This window comes from Nicotiana sylvestris, chromosome 11 (assembly GCF_000393655.2).
Source record: "Nicotiana sylvestris chromosome 11, ASM39365v2, whole genome shotgun sequence".
In the NCBI taxonomy this organism is placed as follows: domain Eukaryota; kingdom Viridiplantae; phylum Streptophyta; class Magnoliopsida; order Solanales; family Solanaceae; genus Nicotiana; species Nicotiana sylvestris.
This window is the reverse complement of record NC_091067.1, coordinates 119,057,750-119,078,365: the sequence shown is the minus strand read 5'-3', so window position 1 is coordinate 119,078,365 and position 20,616 is coordinate 119,057,750. Positions and strand designations below refer to the sequence as shown.

The 20,616-nt window shown below is 33.4% G+C and overlaps 2 protein-coding genes across 2 annotated transcripts; both read left to right on the top strand.

The window, feature by feature from the left end:
• The first annotated feature begins 5,084 nt into the window (after positions 1–5,084).
• On the top strand, positions 5,085–6,352 carry LOC104235797 (F-box protein At2g27310). Its single transcript, XM_009789620.2, has one exon. It carries the CDS (start codon positions 5,150–5,152, stop codon positions 6,206–6,208), a length of 1,059 nt encoding a protein of 352 aa, XP_009787922.1. The 5' UTR covers positions 5,085–5,149; the 3' UTR covers positions 6,209–6,352.
• A 1,615-nt stretch (positions 6,353–7,967) lies between these two features.
• On the top strand, positions 7,968–19,774 carry LOC138881564 (uncharacterized). The gene is made up of 5 exons (XM_070161798.1): positions 7,968–8,065; positions 10,573–10,594; positions 10,693–10,877; positions 12,372–12,663; positions 19,697–19,774. The coding sequence occupies exons 1-5, from the start codon at positions 7,968–7,970 to the stop codon at positions 19,772–19,774; spliced, it is 675 nt and encodes a 224-aa protein (XP_070017899.1).
• The last annotated feature ends 842 nt before the right edge of the window (positions 19,775–20,616 follow it).

The window sequence follows — 20,616 nt, the reverse complement described above, 5'->3', positions numbered from 1 at the left end:
TTTTTTAATTCCAACTTTCTTTTACTTTTTATTTTTAAAAAATTCCACAAAACTTTACTTTTATTGTTTTAATTTTTCACTTTCTTTTACTTTTTTAAAAGAGAATTCCACCTACTTTTATTTATTTTTTTAATTCCATACTTCCCTCTTTCTTATTTTTTAAATCTCTCCCGAAAATTTTAAAAAAAATAATATTTTTCGGATTTTTTATTATTATTTAAAAATAAGAATAAAAATAAAATAATATTAATAGTAATAATTCACCTTCTAAAATTTTGTATTTTTAACCTATAATAAAAAGTATAACAAAGCTAAAAATTTGTATGTTAAAACCCCCTAAAATATTTACATAGAAGAAGTGACAAAAAAATTAAATATTGTCAAAAATTTGGTGCTCATAGGGTCGTTACAACCTTGCACTATTTTAGCCCAATTACAAGTTTGCAAATGTGTAGCCAAATATCAATAAGATCTTTTCTTTTCCCATTTCCTCTAATTATAACAATCTTACTTATTCCTACCTACCCTTATTGTAGCTCTCTCCTCATTTTTCACCATTAATATTTAATTTAATTAATGAAAAAGAATCATATGCAAACAAAACTGGAAAAAAAAATTAGTTCCCCATTCAGTCAACACTCATTCGTGCCTTCTTCCATAACCAATACTTCTCTGTTTTTTTAAAATTTTTTGTGTATCTTCAGGTTTATACATACCTATCACAACTGCAAAACGCAAAAACAAACGCGAGAAACCTAAAATCTCATCTACTTTAATGCTAATCTTGTTAAATTTCGATATTTTGTGAGCAATTTGGAGTGTGTATTGTTTGAACTTATTAGAAATAGTCTAAGTATGTTGTATACAATGTTTGAAGTTATTTGCTGGAGATCTGGACTAGTTTTATACAAGAATTGCAAGTGCAAATCGTACAAAAATTTTGTCAGCGATGCTTATACACTTTTATACAATGTTATAACTTTTATACAAAGAGGTACAATATGTATATAGTTGTATAAAAGTGTATAAAGATGTATAATGACAGAGTGAAAATATTCTTGATACACTATGTATATAGGTGTATAAAAAGAATGAGAAGAAGAAGAAGAAAATGCGAGAAATTCACCAAATACCTGTAAATAATGTATCAACCTTGGATATAATAGTGTATAAGTTATGTTTATATACTATTATGTACTATTTATATAATATTATACATTATTATACAAATGAATCCTATCAATGGAGCTTCACGTGTTCTTCTTCCTTGGGCATCCTCTAAAATTTAACTCAAATATAGCCTAAAGCTACTCCAAATTAGTTGAAATTTAAGTTTTGAACTCATCTTGATGATTCCAATCAATTGAGACAACACCCATTCCAAACAACTAACAAATCGAAAAACTCAATTTCTGAAATTTAACTCAAATATAACCTAAATCTACTCCAAATCACTTGAAATTTAAGTTTTTAATTCATCGTGATGATTCCAGTCAATTGAGACAACACTCATTCTAAACAACGAACAAATCGGAAAACTCAATTTCTGAAATCGAATCTTCGAACCACGTGTAATGGTAACTTTCATTTTTCAAATCCTTAATTAACCATTGAAATCTGAAAAAGAATTGAAGGAGAATAACAATAGTAGAGAAATTTTGTGGTGCAAAGGCTGACATGGGAATGAGAAGAAGAACCAAGAAAAAAGAGGAACGAAGAAAAAAAGGGAACGAAGAAATAAGTGGTGGGCTAACTGGTGAAAATTAATTTTCAGATTATGTACAACTTGGGCTATACTGTGTAAGAGCTTCAAACATGGGCTATCTTCTGATGGGTTGTTGGGCCATGTGACAAGGGATGTAATTCTCCCAATTAAGTACTCCAGTAACAACTCTAATAGAATATTGTAAAAATAGCACGGTATAGCCAGTTTTCGAACTGGTCATTCAAAAATAGCCAGCGTTTACGAAGTCAATGAAAAATAGCCACTATTTTGCGGCCGGTCCAGCATAATATACTGGAGTTCGGTGCACATGTGTATGAACTCCAGCATATTATGCTGGACCGGTATACTTTGCTGACTCTAGTATAATATACTGGAGACTGGAGCACCGGTGCTCCAAACTCCAGTATATTATACTGGACAATTATACTTGCTGAACTCCAGTATATTATATATGCTGGAGTTCTAGTGTACTTATGCTGGAACTCTATCATATTATGCTGGAGTTCCAGCATACTTATCCTGGAACTCCAGTATAATATGCTGGAGTTCAAGCATACTTATGCTGGAACTCCAGTATAATATACTGGCGTATTTTTCGGGTTTTGAACAGTATTTTCGCTCAGATTTATCTTTACATGAAAAGTGGCTAAAATTCGATTACTTTAAAACTGGGCTATTTTTGAACGACCAGTTGTAAATCTGGCTATTTTTGAATTTCTTACTAGAATATTCAGTTGTACCCTACAATAATATGTTAGGTTCATACATTTAACGTAACTTAAACTAATTATCGAAATTATTTTTATTTTCTGCTTAATTTGTTTTAGTATTTTCACACATTTAATATATGTAAGTTATTTGATCACTTAATAGTCAGAATCTTAAATCTATTTGTGTCAACATTTTGTCTAGATAATTAATTATAGAATTCTAAAATAACATGTGGAACTTTTTGTGACAAGATTGCTAGCCATCTTTATACGTGTACCATTTTGAATTGCATGATATAGATAAGGTCAGTTAAGAGATTGACATTATAAAAGCTTATGTAAGATTTAGCTGCCCCCATATATATATATATATATATATATATATATATATATATATATATATGCTGCCCCCATATTTGACTCCTCATAGCTTTCTAGAATTCAGCTCCCTTACTACTACACTTTTTTCCTTCTAATTTTGCAATTTGTATCTAACTAATTTGATAAGGACAGCCTTTGCGGCTTCTAAGTGATTTCCTCATTTTGTTTTTCAAAGAAATTAGCAAATTGTCGAATAAATATCTAGGAATTAAGTAGATTTTACACAAACATCCCTTTCTAATATTTTAGTTAATATGAGATGATACAATAACAGCAAGGGCGGAGACATAACTCGACCTACGAGTTTGATCGAACTCAATAAATTTTGCTCAAGTGTATTTGATGTTTAAAATTTATTAGATACGTATAAATATTAAATTTAAAATCCGATTATTAATACCTGAAATCGTGTTTTGAAATTCAGAACTTATAAGATTAAATCCTGGTTCCTTCTCTGAATAACAAAGCTTCAGTACACAAATAAGTTAGGGTATGAGTAAATGATAACTTAAATACTTTTACATTCTTAGTGTACTTTGATCGTTTCCAATAGATTTTGTATCTCTTTTATTTATGTTAGTGATTGAAGCTCACTAGAAATAACTACTTGTATTCGGCATTTAAATAATTTGGTGACGTAAACGTTTTTTATATTGATAAAAAAATACAAATTGCTGTAAAATTTTCAAAAATGTAGAAGTCAATTACATATTTAGAGAGATATGATTCTCAAATTGTTCTAAAATCCTATCTTCAGCTTGACTTGAATATTCAAAAAGCTTTTGTGGACCAAAAAGCCGTCCTCAACTTGTTGTAAGTGGCCCTTCGTGCAAACAATTTGATCTTCTCATTGATGAAAGGATACCCTAAAAAAGGGATGAGTTGGGTCATTGGAAAAGTATTATGTTTGCTCCCAGATATTTCGACACAACAAATATATATTATATTTATTATTTGCAGTTATACTTTCAGAAAATTACCATTAGTAGTTATAATATATTTTAATGTTATAGCACATTCATATTTAATATTGAAACAAGACATCAATTGTTTTGAACTTAAAGAAAAGAGCAACAAGCTATTATAGCTTAGTTGGTTAGAGCATCCGCTTAAGTCTCAATAAATTATAACAAATATCTAAATTCTAAATAGAAAAATCAAAAATAATAGACTAAGATTCTAAATAAAGGATAATAAATAAACGGGATCTTCTTTTATTCGAAAAGTCTCGTGATCTTCAACCAATTATGCGCTTCAATATAATTATCGGGAGTAAGCGCTATAGCCTATTTCCAATACTCAACGGCTTGATCGAACCAAGCCTCTGCAATTTCAGAATCTCCCTGTTGAATGGCATGTTCTCCCCGGCCGGAATAGGTAGTTCAATTTGACTCGACATCATTCTATTTTTTTATATTTTTGTATTTTGCCTTGGTTATATTTATTGTGCGAATGAATATACACACTCATGTAGCGCGAACGAATATACACATCCTGATATTTCGCTTTGGTTGCATTCATTGCGTACACATACTATATTCGTTGAACGTCTTAATACAAGCTGGTAACAATTGAACAGTAGGTACGAATGTATAGTAATTAGGCATACTATAGTTATGTATAATAATTAGCCATTAAATTGTAGTGCTTTATGAAATTCCTCATATTTATCCAACAATAATATATAATACACTTCTTCCTTTCAAATATAAGTGTTACTTTTAATTATAAACCTAATTAAGTTTTTGTTTGCTACTATTTCAATTTTGAGACTAGAAAATAAAGAATTTTTCATTACCGCTTAGCGAGCCAACTTAGCACAAATTCGGCTGTGTCAGCCAATTAAATGGACTTCAAATACCAACTACTAATCCAAAGAAATAGCCTACAGTTATAGTTCTAGTAAATAGTAGTAATAATAATAGTAATAATTTTGAAGCAACATTTACCCCATTGTTTTTTAAGAATCTAACAAAATTAGAAGATCCTTTACAGAGAAATTCAGATTTTATAGAAAAGACAAAATGATTATTCTTGCACATTGTTGGCCGTTGGATAATTATTGCGCGTTTAAAATATTTTTAATAATTTCCATATGCCAAATAGTTCACACGTAGATATTTATAATACTTTTGTGGGAAATAAATGGATAAAGACCTTTAAGATGCCGGTTTTGACTACTCATTTTCTTTTTTCTTCTTTTATTAAATACACGTACGATTAAACCCTTGCCATAACCCCTATATAAAACCTCCATTCAAACTCCAAAATCTTGCATTATTTTTCACTACACCAAAAAATATTATATTATACAGTTAGTTAACATATTCTCATGTCATCTTGTTCCACCACCACCACCACGTCTGACGACGGCGGAAGGACGGCGATCACCGCCGTCCATCCCGACATCATACAAATCCTAATCTTAACCAAACTCGACGGCCCAACTCTTATTTCCACCAGTTCCGCTTCTTCACAACTTAAAAATCTCTGTTCCGATGATATTCTCTGGCAAAAAATTTGCAACTCTTATTGGCCATCTTCCTCTAATCCTCTAGTCCAAAACGCCATCTCCACCTTCCCTTCCGGTCACCGGTCATTCTTCTCCGACTCCTTTCCCGCCATCCTCCACCATAATAATACTAATATATGTCGTACCGAATACCGAAATTTCTTAACATCGGAGTTGATATCAGCTGTTGATATTCACTTTGAGGAAAATTTATTATACTCAAAAGTAGTGAAAACTGAGACGAAAAGCGGGTGGTTCATGACTTCGCCGTTTAGAGTTGACCTTTTGGGTCATAAAGAGACGGTAACGACGCCGGTGAAATTCGACGGCGATGACGGAATATGCAAATCACGTTTAAAGGAGAATATGAAATTGAGCTGGATTTTAATTGATCCAAAGAAAAATCGAGCTGTGAATATGTCGAGTTTGAAGCCGGTATCCGTCCGGCGACATTGGTTAACCGGAGAATTGAAGGTCCGGTATTCGACGGTGATGGCTTCTGGCGCCGACGCCGGCGACGGAGGAGGGTTGGTGCAGTGCGGAATAGTAGTCACGTGCGAAGGGAAGGAAGGAGGTGAATTGCACGTGAGGGAAGTGAGCATGCAAATGGAGGACATGGATGGGAAAGTTTTATGTGGGAAGGATAGTTTGGTAATTTTACAAGAGGCTATGGAAGGAGGAAGGAAGAAGAGAAAAGAAGGAGAAGAAAAAGAAAGGTATGAGAAATTCTTGGAATTAAGGAAATTATGGAGGGAAAGGAAACAAAGGAGAGAAAAAAGATTAGATATGGTGTGTATATTGAGTGGGATTACAATTTTTATTTCTTTTTGGACTCTCATTGTGTTAGGTTCAAGAAGTAGTGGTAGTTATTTTAGTTAGAAATAGGAAAACAAAACTAAGAATTTAAAGTTATTATATTAATTTTTTCTCAATAAAGAGCGAAAATTACAATCTTATTGTAACATTTGTTTTTTCTTTATTCATTGATACATAATGAAACATTGCATAAAAATCTTCTATTAAGGCATAATTAATTCAATATTGTTAGTAATCCTTAATTAATAACCAGATAGAGATGTTATTTTTTATATATGGTGATCATGACTCATTGCACCTACCATTTTTGGGATTTTTACATTCATATGTCATATAGTAAACTATATTACCCTCCATGCTTAACTTTTAATATAATTACCTTTTATATATCTAATTACCATTTATGTATATTTTAGGAGTTTTAATGGTATTAATTAGTCTCCTAATTTAACTCTACCGTATATTCTCACTCTCCCCAAGTTTCTCTCCCCAAATCTCACCCCCTCACACACGTATCAAACCACACCCCACGATTTCCTCTTCAATCACAAAAGCTTTGAAGCTTTAAATTCGAATTTGGGTTTTCAAAAGACATTGTTTAGATTGGATGTTGTTGCAAAAAAATTGAGATTTCTCTCTACGTCTCTCTCTATCTCTCAATCCTAAATTTTAGTAATATAAAGCAAAGGAAAAGAGAGCAACAATTCCACCATTGACAGCCATTAAAAAGCTTTGAAATTCGAATTTGGGTTTTAAAAAATCATTATTTGTTTGGATTGGGTGTTGTTGCAAATAATTGGGAATATGGTTTGAAGTTTATATCTCAATTTTGAGGGGTTTTGGTGAAGATTAGACTTGGTTTTGGCTGAATTTCAGATTGAAACTCGTCGAAGAAGAAGAAGAAGAAGAAGAAGAAGAAGAAGAAGAAGAAGAAGAAGAAGAAGAAGAAGAAGAAGAAGACATGACATACATATATTGCAGAAATTGTAGAAAAATTGCATTCTTTGTTTATTTATTTTTTTATTCATTTAACTATTGTATGAAAGTTGCACAACATTGTATAAAAATTATATTTAAGTGGTATTATATTGTAGTTTTTTATAACTGAGTAGAAATAATGTACGAAAATTGTAGATAAGTTGTATAATATATAATTAATTGTATGAAATTTGTTTTTACTATGTATAAATCAGATACAAAATATACAAAAGACATATTGTATAAAATTTATATTTAAGTTGTATGTTATTGTAGTTGTATTTAACTGAGTAGAAATAATGTGTGAAAGTTGTAGATAAGTTGTATAATATATAATTAGTGGTATGAAATTTATTTTTACTATGTATAAATCAGAAACAAAATATACAAAAGACATATTGTATAAAAATTATGTTTAAGTTGTATGATGTTGTAGTTGTATATAACTGAGTATAAATATTGTATGTAAGTTGTAGATAAGTTGTAGATAATTTAATTTCTTATCTCCAGCTAGATATTAGTCATCCTCGGCAAGTCTTGGTTTAGCAGAGTTATTTTGGAGGTTCAATTTGTTGTAAACACCAAGAGCAACCCTAATTATCTTCACAGCTCGAAATTTATAAAAATTGAACATAAGTTAGAATCTGCACAAGAATTTTTACCCGTATATTGTTCTCGTGATTGGATATCTCCTTATATTCCTTTTTGTGAAGCATAATTTGCAATCAGATCACTAATTTTAATTTTATTTCTATCCTCTACTTGATGCTTAATGTTCTTTTTTCTTTTTCTTTTCTAGTTGTTGATTTTTGTAAATCGAGGATGAAGAACGACGGATAATATCATGAATTCAAGTGGAAACAGTTTTCAGGCGAAGCAAGAATCTGGTGGAACCAACAACAGTAAATTGACCTCAAAGGCTACCACATCAACAAGTTCAAGGTAGTGGGGAGGCTTTAAAAATCCAAGAATTGTACGTGTTTCGCGTACTTTTGGTAAAAAAGATAGACACAATAAAGTCTGCACAATAAGGGGTCTTAGAGATAGAAGAATTAGACTTTCAGTGCCTACTGCAATTCAATTCAATAAGGGGTCGAAAGTTGTTAGTTTTATGTTCGATTTAAGAGGAAAGAGAAGAGGAGGAAAAAAAAAGGAAAATGGTGTAACTAAATCCTTTAATTGAAGGCACTAATAATAGATTGAAAGCCTTTTAAGGTGAAATGTATATATTTTGTAAACAAAACTTGTATAGGTAGAGTAATTTACTAAATATGAACATTTAGGAAAATATAGTTTACTATATGGCATATGAATGTAAAAATCCTTTTTTTTATGTGTTTATTGGGTTTGAACTCTGATATTTTATGATTTTTATATCATTTTTATTGACGACTAAATTACATTTTTTTTTGTTCATTGAAACTTTGCATTTTATTCATAATATAAGCAAACCAAAGAAATCTCAGGTTTCAGTTAAAAACCAATTGGAAACTGAGGTGGAGGGAGAGTAGAACCTATTGTTCGGTCGAACTAATGGTTTTTGTCAAAACCATATATTTGTTTTAAGAAATTTATTGAATAAGTACAAATTATTAATTTTAAACATAATAACTTAAAAAATTTAAATTCCGAACCCTTAAATTTTAAATCATAGTTCCGTCTCTGATTGGGAATATCACAATCCCTAGAAACCTCATTACCTAATGTTTTGAAAAAAGAGATTTTTCAATCATTAAATTTTGATTAGGAGACAAACCTAATTCTCTTTAGCATGATAAATAAGTGCAAGGAATAACACAATGATGCATCAATTCGTGATTAAGCTATACAACAATTAATTTTAATGTGATACTTCAGTATGTTTGTGTATCTTTACCAACTATTGCATTATTTTGTACTAAGCCTTCCTTATTTGGTGAGCCTGGTTGGCACCATAACCCAATCAAAAGTCCTTTTGAAAAAGACAATATGTTACCTAACGTTATTTGACTTCTTTATATATTTGATGGCTTATTTTGATTTGGTAAGTGCCTTGATATTTTGTTTTGATAATTTGAGTATAAATATGACTCTGATTGTTTAATTTTTAAATATTAATCACTTTTATTTGAACATTTCGAGTTTAACTTAGATACTGATAATTAATCTGATGTGATAAACATAATAGGAAAATAAGTTGAAACTTTTTCCTTTCTATACCATATATGAAACCTTATTACAAAAAATGTGCATAATTTCATATTTACCTGTCATGTTCACAGTTTTTCTACAATTATTATAGCATTCATTAAATACTAATTATTAGGAGCTAATTCCTTCCTAATTAGATGCGCTACAAATTAGGAACAAAATATTCTAATTGATTTAGTGACCTTCAGATCAAATTTGAAACGCAAATCCTATATCTTCAATTTAAAATCAAATTACATAGACTCTTTTCTGCAAAAACTCTGTTCTTCGATATTTTTCTTTAAGCCACAAATAAAAAAAAAAGACAAAATCGTCAACAAATTCGAATCAAATTGTAGAAATCAGTTCTGCAAAAGCTCAGTTCGTCGACATTCTCTCTACATCTCTCTCTATTTCTCAATCGCAAATTTCAGTAATACAAAGCAAATGAAAAGAAAGCAGCAATTCCACCATTGACATCCATTAAAAAGCTTGAAAGCTTTGAATTCAAATTTGGGTTTTCAAAAATCATTATTTGTTTGGATTGGGTGTTGTTGAAAATAATCGGGAATATGGTTTGGAGTTTATATCTCAATTTTGAGGGGTTTTGGTGAAGATTAGACTTGGTTTTGACTGAATTTCAGATTGAAACTCAAAGAAAAAGAAGAAGACATATTGCAGAAATTGTAAATAAATTGTAGATTATTTGTATTCTGATTGTAGATACTTTATTTTCTGTTTTCACAAATGAAAAATGGCTAAAACTTCTACAAATCTTCTGAAAAAACACAATTATGTCAAAAATCCCAATTATGCTACAATTGAATAGGAATTGGGATATAAAAATTCAATGTATCCAATTTGTAGATATTTTGTAGATAAATTGTAGATTATTTGTATTCTGATTGTAGATGCATTGTTTTCTGTTTTCACAAATTCAAAACGACTAAAACTTCTATAAAATCTTCTACAAATAACGCAATTATGTCGAAAATACCAATTAAGCTACAATTGAATGGGAATTGAGATATTAAAATTCAATGTACCCAGTTTGTAGATATTTTCTAGATAAATTGTAGATTATTTGTATTCTGATTGTAGATGCATTATTTTCTGTTTTCACAAATCCAAAACGACTAAAACTTCTACAAAATCTTCTACAAAAAACGCAATTATGTCGAAAATACCAATTAAGCTACAATTGAATGAGAATTGGGATATTAAAATTCAATGTACCCAGTTTGTAGATATTTTGTAGATTATTTGTATTCTGATTGTAGATGCTCTGTTTTCACGGCGCATGTAGTATGTTTACCTTTTACTCTTAACTTATCCATGATCCGACAGTTACTTGTTTATTCCCTTTATCTAATCTAATGTATGCTACTTGCTTTCATTAGCGTGCAAAGATGAAAGAGTTAGTCGGGCAGCGTGCCTTACATGAGCTACAGAAAGAAGAGGAAGAACGAAGTAAACAACAGAAAGCCAAAGCTCTTGCTAAATTGGAGGAATTGAATCGTCGTATGCAAGCAGGTGATGCTTTGTCTCAGAAGGCTATAAATGATTCATCACCTGATATTATGAGGCAAGATCTGGAAGGCTCCTCACCCCCTGAACCAGGGGTGCCTAGTATCAGTACATAAACGTGGGTGAGGGTGAGGTTTTGGGAGAGAGAAACGTGGGAGGGGTGAGATATACGGTACCTTGAATTAAGGAGGGATATATGCTGCATTAATTATGCCCTTAAAATACACTATGGTATAAAATTGGTAATTTGGTATATTAAATGTAATTAAATCAGACTTTAAACATTGAGGGTAATAAAGTTTCTTATGTGTCATAGGAATGTAAAAATTCCAAATAATTTTATTGTCGATCTTAAACCAACAAAACAAAACTATGCAAACAAAACAGGCCCCAAATATTAGTCGATATATTTGTCATGTCTTGCCATTTCTCAAAGTTTCAAAAGTAAGAGTAATATCCAATGAGATTTAAACTCTAGCCATAACTTAAAAGGCCAGTTTCTCCAATTGTCAGTAGCGAAATTAAGATTTCTGACAAGGATATTAAAAAAAATAAAAGAAGGTTACACTTAAGGTTTGAATCTATATTTTTTTATAAGTTAAGGGAATTAAAAGTTCTATATATGTATAAATATTTTTGCTTAATTCTAGTGAGGAGAAATAACTTTCTAAACGAAGGGAATTCAATTGAATCCCCTTAGTTCATTGCATGTGCTTAATTGCTGCCTTCTCACATTAGTTTTTTATTTTATTTTTATTCTTAAAACAGGGTACTTGTACCTTTATTTTTCAGAAATAAAAATGGATTTCTTGAGGGATTAGTGGTGAAGAAATAAGAGGCGGGGAAAGAGAAGAATCAATATTAACATGCTACAACAAAATTGAGGTTGTTTTTGCTTAATTCCGAGAGAAAATTATACAGTATAACTGCTTCTAAAAATAATAACCGATAAAATATATATTTATTAAATATTAATATATAATATATATATTTTTTGAATATTAGCTAGCAAATGTAATTATTTTTAGCCGACTGAACAAATATTTAACTTCCCCAAATTCCTTTCGTAAAGGATTGAGATGTCCACCAAACTTTTTCTTTCCCAAAAGTTTTGTAGCACAACTTTAGCCATTTGGTAAGGCAGAAATATTAGAAAGCTGTTCTTAATAGCCTAATTACTTAAATAGTAAATACTAATAGATGGGAACAGAACGATATATCTAACCTATGGTTCAATTTAATTAACTAGAGCTCTACCAGCATAGGACCTCTCTATGGCAAAAGATGATACATATTTATAGTCCACAATTTTTTCTCTTGGATTTACTGTTTATTTTTTAAACGGTGTTCATAGACTATACATTAATATTACACGATTATACACACATACACACACACACACACACACATATATATATATATATATATATATATATTGATTATTTTTATTTAAACAATTGGAAGAACAACTATTTAGATTATCGGCAATGGCGGCTTGGAGAAGTAGTGGGGACGCAAACACTATGTGATTGACGACGGCTGATTGTATAAGGAAGGCGGCGAGAGAGGTGTTAGGGATATCTTCGGGCCGCAACGGTGGCCACAAAGGAGACTGGTGGTGGAATGCAGTTGTCCAAGATAAAGTGGAAGCGAAGAAGGCGGCGTACCTGCGGTTCGTAGGGAGCTCTGGAGAGAAGGAGAGGAGAGCGAACAGTGAGAGATATAAAGTAGCTAGGAGGGAGGCGAAGATGGCAGTAATGGAGGCTAAGATGACAACTTTTGCTCGTCTGTATGAGGAACTAGGGAATAAAGGAGGGGAGAAGAAGTTATTCCGACTAGCTAAGGTGAGAGAGAGGACGGCTCGGGATCTGGACCAAGTGAGGTGCATAAAAGATGATGACGACAAAGTTTTGATGGGGGATGACCAGATTAAGAGGAGATGACAGACCTACTTTCATAAACTTCTAAATGAAGAAGGAGATCAGGATATTGTGCTAAGTGAATTGAGGAATGTCAACAGCCCACATGAACTAAGTTATTGTGGGGACATTGAGGTCGATGAGGTCATGGAGGCAATGCGTAAGATGAGGAGGGGCAGAGCTACCGGGCTAGACGAAATTCAGGTTGAACTTTAGAGGTGTATGGGTAGAGCAGGCTTGGAATGACTTACTGGGTTGTTTAATATTATATTCAAGACTAATAAGATGCCTGAAGAGTGGAAGTGGAGTACAATGGTTCCGTTGTATAAGAACAAAGGCGATGTTCAGAGTTGTAACAACTATAGGGGTATCAAATTACTGAGTCACACCATGAAAGTCTGGGAGAGAGTGGTAGAAATGAGAGTGCGAAGGACGGTGTCCATTTCAGATAACCAGTTCGGGTTCATGCCGGGGCGATCTACCACAGAAGCTATCCACCTTATTAGAAGGATGATGGAACAATACAGGGATAAGAAAAAGGATCTCCACATGGTGTTTATTGATCTAGAGAAAGCGTACGACAGGGTTCCTAGGGAGGTCCTATGGAGATGCCTAGAGGTTAAAGGGGTCCCGGTTGACTACATTAGGGTAATTAAAGACATGTATGATGGATCTAAGACTCGAATTAGGACAGTAGTAGGCGACTCCGACCATTTTCCGGTTGTTACGGGGTTGCATCAAGGGTCTGCGTTCAGCCCTTTCCTATTTGCCTTGGTGATGGATGCTATAACGCATCATATTCAAGGGGAGGTGCCATGGTGCATGTTATTTGCTGATGACATAGTCCTAATTGACGAGACACGATGCGGCGTCAACGAGAGGCTAGAGGTTTGGAGACATGCCCTTGAGTCTAAAGGTTTCAGGCTGAGCAGGACGAAGACGGAATACTTCGAGTGCAACTTTGGGGCCGAGCCGATGGAAGCAGGAGTGGAAGTGAGGCTCGACTCACAAGTCATCCCTAAGAGGGGTAGTTTCAAGTACCTTGGGTCAGTTATTCAGGGGACCGGGGAGATCGACGAGGATGTCACACATTGTATAGGGGTAGGGTGGATAAAGTGGAGGTTAGCAACGGGAGTCTTGTATAGCAACGGGAGTCTTGTATGACAAGAAAGTGTCACAATTACTAAAAGGTAAGTTTTACAGAGCAGTGGTTAGGCCTGCTATGTTGTATGGGACCAAGTATTGGCCGGTTAAAAATTCACACATCCAGAAGATGAAAGTAGAAGAGATGAGGATGCTGAGGTGGATGTGCGGGCATACAAGGATGGACAAGATTATGAATAAAGTTATTCGAGATAAGGTGGGCGTGGCCCCCATGGAGGACAAGATGCGGGAAGCAAGACTCAGATGGTTCGGACACATTCAGAGGAGGAGCACTGATGCGCCAGTGAGGAGGTGTGAGCGACTGGCTGTGGTGGACATGAGGAGAGGTAGAGGGAGACCTAAGAAGTATTGGGGGGAGGTGATTAGGCAGGACCTAGCACGACTTAGGATTTTTGAGGACATGGCCCTTGACAGGGAATTGTGGAGGTCGAGCATTAAGGTGGTAGATTAGGGAGAAGTCTGTGAGTATTACTACAGTGCACTGGAGTAACACTAGCCATTTAGGAGTTAGTCTTAGGATGCCACTGATCGGTAACGGATGCAGGGCTGTGTAGGTTGGATATTAGTATACCTCACACCCTTTTCTCCATCCTTTTCGTATTTCCTATATTTCTTATATTGTTGTTATTCTGGTATTTTATATTATGTATTTTATGTTATTTATTATGACTCTATTGATAGTACTAATATATTGTCTTTTGTTGCTCTCTTGAACCGAGGGTCTCCTGGAAACAGCCTCTCTGCCCCTCGGGGTAGGGGTAAGGTCTGCGTACATACTACCCTCCCCAGACCCCACTGGTGAAATTATACTGGGTTGTTGTTGTTGTTGTTGCTTCTTTTCTCTTTTAAATCCTTCAAGTTGGCTGGCTAATGTACTAGACTTTTCCGAATGCCCAAACGGAGCTCACACATTGTAGAAACGGATTCTTAAAAATCATATAGGTAATTTCGAAAATTACTACTCTCCGTTTCATTTTATCTACCATTTTGACGAAACACGAAATTTAAAAAACACAGAAAATATTATTGCATAGTAAAAGTACTTTTGATATTGTGTTTTGAAACATGTTGTGAAACTTTTTCATGATATAAAAAGGTGATTTTGGTCGGTAAATTAATTTTCACAAATGACCCAAAAAGAAAAAATTTGTCGAAAAAATCGACAGAAGTCGGTCGGTATTTTTAATTATGCAATTAAAAAATATACTGTCTGGGACTTGAGCCTGGGTTTATACTGTGGCATGATACTATTCTACCACTAGACTATTGGTACATTTTGGTTTAAGACATTCTTTTAATTTATTTGTACTCCTTAATTTCATTTTCGCGCGAAAATAACCGACCGATTTCGATCGATTTTATTAAAAATATAAAATTACCGGTCGAAGTCGGTCGGATTTTTAAAATGACTGACTGAAATAACTGACCAATTTCGGTCGGTTTTTTGAATATTAGTTTTAATTATTTTATATGAAAAACTGACCGATTTCGGTCCGTTTCTTAGAAAATAAATTTCGCGGGATTCTAAAATAGTTTCTCGTATTTTTGAGCCAAAAAGAAACCGACCGAGGAAAAAAATTAAAAATTAAAATATTTTGAAAAATCAACCGACTTCGGCTGGTTTTTCGATCGATTGACCGCCGTCGATTTTGACCGAATTTCTAGTAGTTAAAATATCTTTACAATGTTGTTTTTTAAAAAGAAAAATACTTCCTTCAAAAGAATACCCAATAAAACATAATGATACAAATAAAATCTCCACTAACCATTTGCCAAGACAAGAAGGGCAACAAATACAGCTGAGGAAAGAGTTTTCCCTTGATTATACCTGTCAAATGAAGGCACACAACGATAATAATTCAGTAAAATTTTATCATTGGGGATCAAATGAAGGCACACATATAACTTAAATCCTACCATTAATGGTTTATTAGCCGCACACTATTAGGAAGCATTACCAAACTAAATTGATCAAAGTCATCGAACTCGTTAGACTCTTTTTCAAAATAAATGTTGTTATTAAACTGACAAATTAGTCAAACTGATCATAATAATTATAGACCTCTGAGTAAGGCGGAGCTACAATATTAGGTATGGGTTCAAAAGAATTTAGTGATTTTTACTTGGACATGTATCTGCATTAAAAAAATCGTTAAAATATAAATATTCATAAATATTTAATTAGGAGAGATCTCCTCAATTCCTTAAACTTTAATTAATGCTTCCTGCTTAATTAGTTTGGCCGAAGAAAAGACAACGAAGAAAATTTAGATCGCGTTTGAAGTATTGAGCCTAGAAAGTTGACGAAGAAGAGTCAATTTTGGAGGGGCGTTGTTTCAAAGTATTTTATGATCGATTTAGTTGCGTTTGGCCAAACATAACACGTACTTTTTTTTTTCCAAAGTTAAATATTTGGTCAAGCTTTTAAAAGGAAAATTATATTTTTGAGTAGACGTAGAAGTAGTTTTTAAAGAAAGTATTTATTTAATTAACTAATCAAATATATAAAAAATACTTTTAAGAAAATAAGTTAGTTTTAGAAACTTGGCCAAAAAGTCTATAAGATGTCCTTTAATTGGTTTTTGAGTCCAGGTTTGGAGTAGAGTGTTCTTCTTAATGCCATTACGCTTTCCAACTTTGGCCTCATGTACGTTTTACAAATGTGAGAACCACTTTTAATCCCAACATTGGGAAAATTAATTTTAGCATGCGTGATATTTAATCAATCACGTCTAATCTTTTGTTAGTGTTATACATTGGTTAAGTAAATAGGTGTTATCTTCTTATATAATTTTGAAAACACCAGTTATTTTTAAATATTTGCTTTTTCAATATTAATGGAGTTTTTTTTTTCAAAAAGGTAACCGCTTAGAACGACAGCCACTTAGAATGATGAAATCAAAATATTAAAAAAATAAATAAAACCAACACACCCACACCCACACCCACCCCTACCCCCACCCCCACCCCCACAAGGGATTGTTGGCTTTTATTTGAAGTCCAGTCTAACACTAATTTTTTTTCCCACTTCCATAATAAGTAGGTATTTTACTATAATATATTGGCTTAAAATTTCTTTGGAAACGAATGTATGCACAAAATTGGCTTATTTTCCCTTTTCTCTTTTTTCCTCAAAGCTGGCATCGAACTTTTCCAAACTGTTTTTGCTTTTTGTTTCAATCAAACTGTTTGCACTCATGCTTCCTATACCTATATATCATAATAAGAAACTAAATTACCAGTATTACAGAAGTTCTCATTTAATTACCTAACATAAATATATTAATTGCTTCACATATTCCTCGTTCCTCCTCTTCTCAACACTTGCTTCTGATTTCAGTATTTCAAGTTCAAGACTAGTGTAAAGAGGCTTCTGTCTCATTTCATCCATTATCTCGGGTAACAGTAGCGAAACTAGAAATTTCCCTAAAGGTGTTCCAACTTGAAAGAAGTCGAAAAATTTCTCCATTAAAAAGTGTTCAATATACGTTGTATACATCAAACATAATATTCTACCTGTATATACAGTTTAATTTTTTCACAAAGGATAGTCAATTGACCACCCTTAGGGTAATGTGGCTTCGCCCCTGCTCGGTAACTCCATGAAGAATTGATTTAGAAGACTGGGCATTCGATTTGAACAAAAATAATTTTTTTATGTGAAGCTTAGTATAATCGAACTCCTATAGTTAATTCTGAGAAATATTTATCTAATTTTTAAATGGTTGTATTATAAAGCTTTAAACTCAATTAAAAGCTCTATTAACGGTTATTAAAAACTATTGAAGCTTTGAATTCGAAAGTCAGAATTTGAAAAGTTATTAGATTAAATGTTGTTGCATACACTTGTAAATATTCTTTAAAGTTTATATCGCAATATTAAAGGATTTATTACTGAAAATACGAGTTGATTTTAGTTGAAAATTCAGGTTGAAACTTGAAGAGAAAGATATAAATAAATTGTATGTATTTTGTATGTCGGACGTACAAATGACATATAAATACATACAACTAACATAATTGTATGCAAGTTGCAAGTAAATTGTATGCCTTTTGACCATATTAAGTACAACACCACCACCACCAACAACAACGGCTCAGTAGATCATATTAAGTACACCAAAAACTTATATACAAATTGTATATTAGTTGTATATTTGGACCGGATTTTGTACACAAAAATTGTATACAAGTAATATATAAATTGCATATTTTGATTGAATTTATATATATTTTGTTAAAAAAAATCTAGCTATTGTTGTAAGTTGGAAAACCTAGCTAAAGTAGATAATTATTGTCCTAGTTTTGTATATATAAGAAATCCCTAAAATTAGAGCCAGCAAAACCTTTTCTGGAAAAGACTATGATGAAAGCAAAATCAGAAAATACTAGGGGTTTTGATACAGTTACCCTCGAAAATAAAATTATTTATCCTTATCTATCCATTTATTTTTCTACCTATAAACTAATTACATTTCCTACCCATAGTAGTTTTGTGGGGAATTTTTTCTTTATTCTCCAATTCTTTTTTATTTCTATGCTTCTTTTCTTTCTTTCTTTTTTTCTTTTCTCCTTTTCTTTTTTCTCATTTTCTTCTTATTAATTGTACCAATTAAATGGAGTTAATACAACCAAAAAATATTAACTAACATATGATATCAGTATAGTATATAGCTATACCAACAGGGTATACAATTGTACGCAAAGAGTTAATTTTTTTAATTCAATTATTAAACTGAAATAATATCAGTTGTCAATAAAATTTTCAAGCAAATGTGCATTCCCCCCTTTTTCTTGACAGAATAACCCCCCCCTTTCTTTTTTCTTTTGATATCTCTGGACTGATTAAACCAATTTTTCGAAATTGGTCAGGTAAAGAAGGAGAATTCAAGATTCTAGAGTCTAGAGAAGAACAAACAAAAAGAGAAGAGAAAAAGGAAAAGGACAAAAAAGGGGAGTTAACCTCTCAGCCTCAAGGTGAAAAAATATAGCAACTGACAAGGAGTAGCTGTATAGGTACCAGTTAGGGTGCCAATCTAGTATAGCACTGCTAACAGGACGGTCAGTCGATAGCGAAAGCAAAACTTCTCACATCTCTATGACTCTTTGTTCTCATGACCTCAAAGTGATTGACTACATTCAATATAAAGGAGAAAAAAGGATTTATCCCCCTATTCAACTACCCATCCAAGAGCATTTGGCTTCAGAATACTTTATTCTATCACCCCGGTTGGGGAGAAAAGCTTTTTTGTTGTCGGAAAATCCCTCTCTGCTTTATTAAACTCTTCTCTTAGGCGAGAGCTCACTCAATTCCTTTTATGCAAGTGGTGGATGTGAAGAAGTAGACCATTATCTCGGTAATAATGAGCCAAGCTAGTATTTGCGGTGAATCCCCCCGTTAAGTAGTCATGCATTACGATCGGAACGCCCAATTCTCTAGCAAATACAGCTTTTTTGATCATTTCTTCGCATGTACCTGCAGTAGCATTCAAGTAATGCCCTTTGATTTCACCTGTTTCAGCCTGTGCTTTATAAAGTGCTTCGGCATAAAATAAGAAACGATGTCTCCAACGCATAAATGGTTGTGAGTTCACGTTCTCATCATCTTTGGTAAAATCAAGTCCAACCAAGACTCTTCTTCAGACTTAGGTTCTCTAGCTTCTATTCTCGGGGTACGTAGATCCACCCGTCTTCGTTTTCCTATTCATAGGTTTGTATCAACTAAGTCTCTGTCTACTTCCCACGAGTCTTTTTTGCAATTTCATCCATCTTTTTTAACCTGATACCTTTGCAGAGGCCATATCTCAACCCTGCTGGCAGCTCTATGCAGAAAGAGATCGTAGCACTAGAATGGTTTGCTACTTGGGATTGAGTCTCTCTTCCTCTAGGGAAATCAATAGTGGGCTACAAGTGGGTCTATAAAGTCAACAAAAAGCTGATGGAGCTGTTGAGGGGTTGAAGGCTAGATTGGTGGCCAAAGGATACACACAAGGTGCCTTTTCTCTAAAATGGAACCTTCTTGAACCCTGTCCGAACGAAGAGCTTCCTCTATCTTAAGCTCAATTTGTAATTGGGTCTCAATTATTGCCTCAGAAATATCTTCGGGCAAGGGACGCTCTAGTAATATATATGAATAGAAAGATAGATCCATCTATCTATCCTATCCGATTTATATTTTTATATCTAAAAAAGAATCGATTTCATTCAACGTTTGATTCAAAGAACTGCGCTTAGCCCCCCCGCTCATGAAACGGCTCTGCTGCAATGGATGGCAGAGGGTCCGTAGTACCCGAAGCACTGGAGTGATCCAGTAGCCGGGAAGGGGCCTAGAAGTGCCTACTACTACACCACACTACACTTGGCTCTACACATTTACAGAGCTAACCCCTGTCCAGTGCCTGGCAGAGCTAAGGGGGCTTCAATCCTTACTCTTTATCCCCATCTTCGCCCAGGCTAACGGGGCCTTACTTATTCAGGGGGGAGCCTCGAAAAGCACTGTTGAGAGGAAGATCCTTGGCCCCTCTTCATTCTCTACAGGGTTCCAAACCTTTCTTCAACATAGGTGACAACGAGCCAGGCAGAGATGGAAGAGATCAAACACGGGAATAAGAAGCAAGCTCACCTTCCTTTTTGATCATTTTGACAGAGGGGGATGAAGAAAGTGGACAAAACAGACTCGCATTTCTCATCGAACAAAATATACATTTTTTTTGG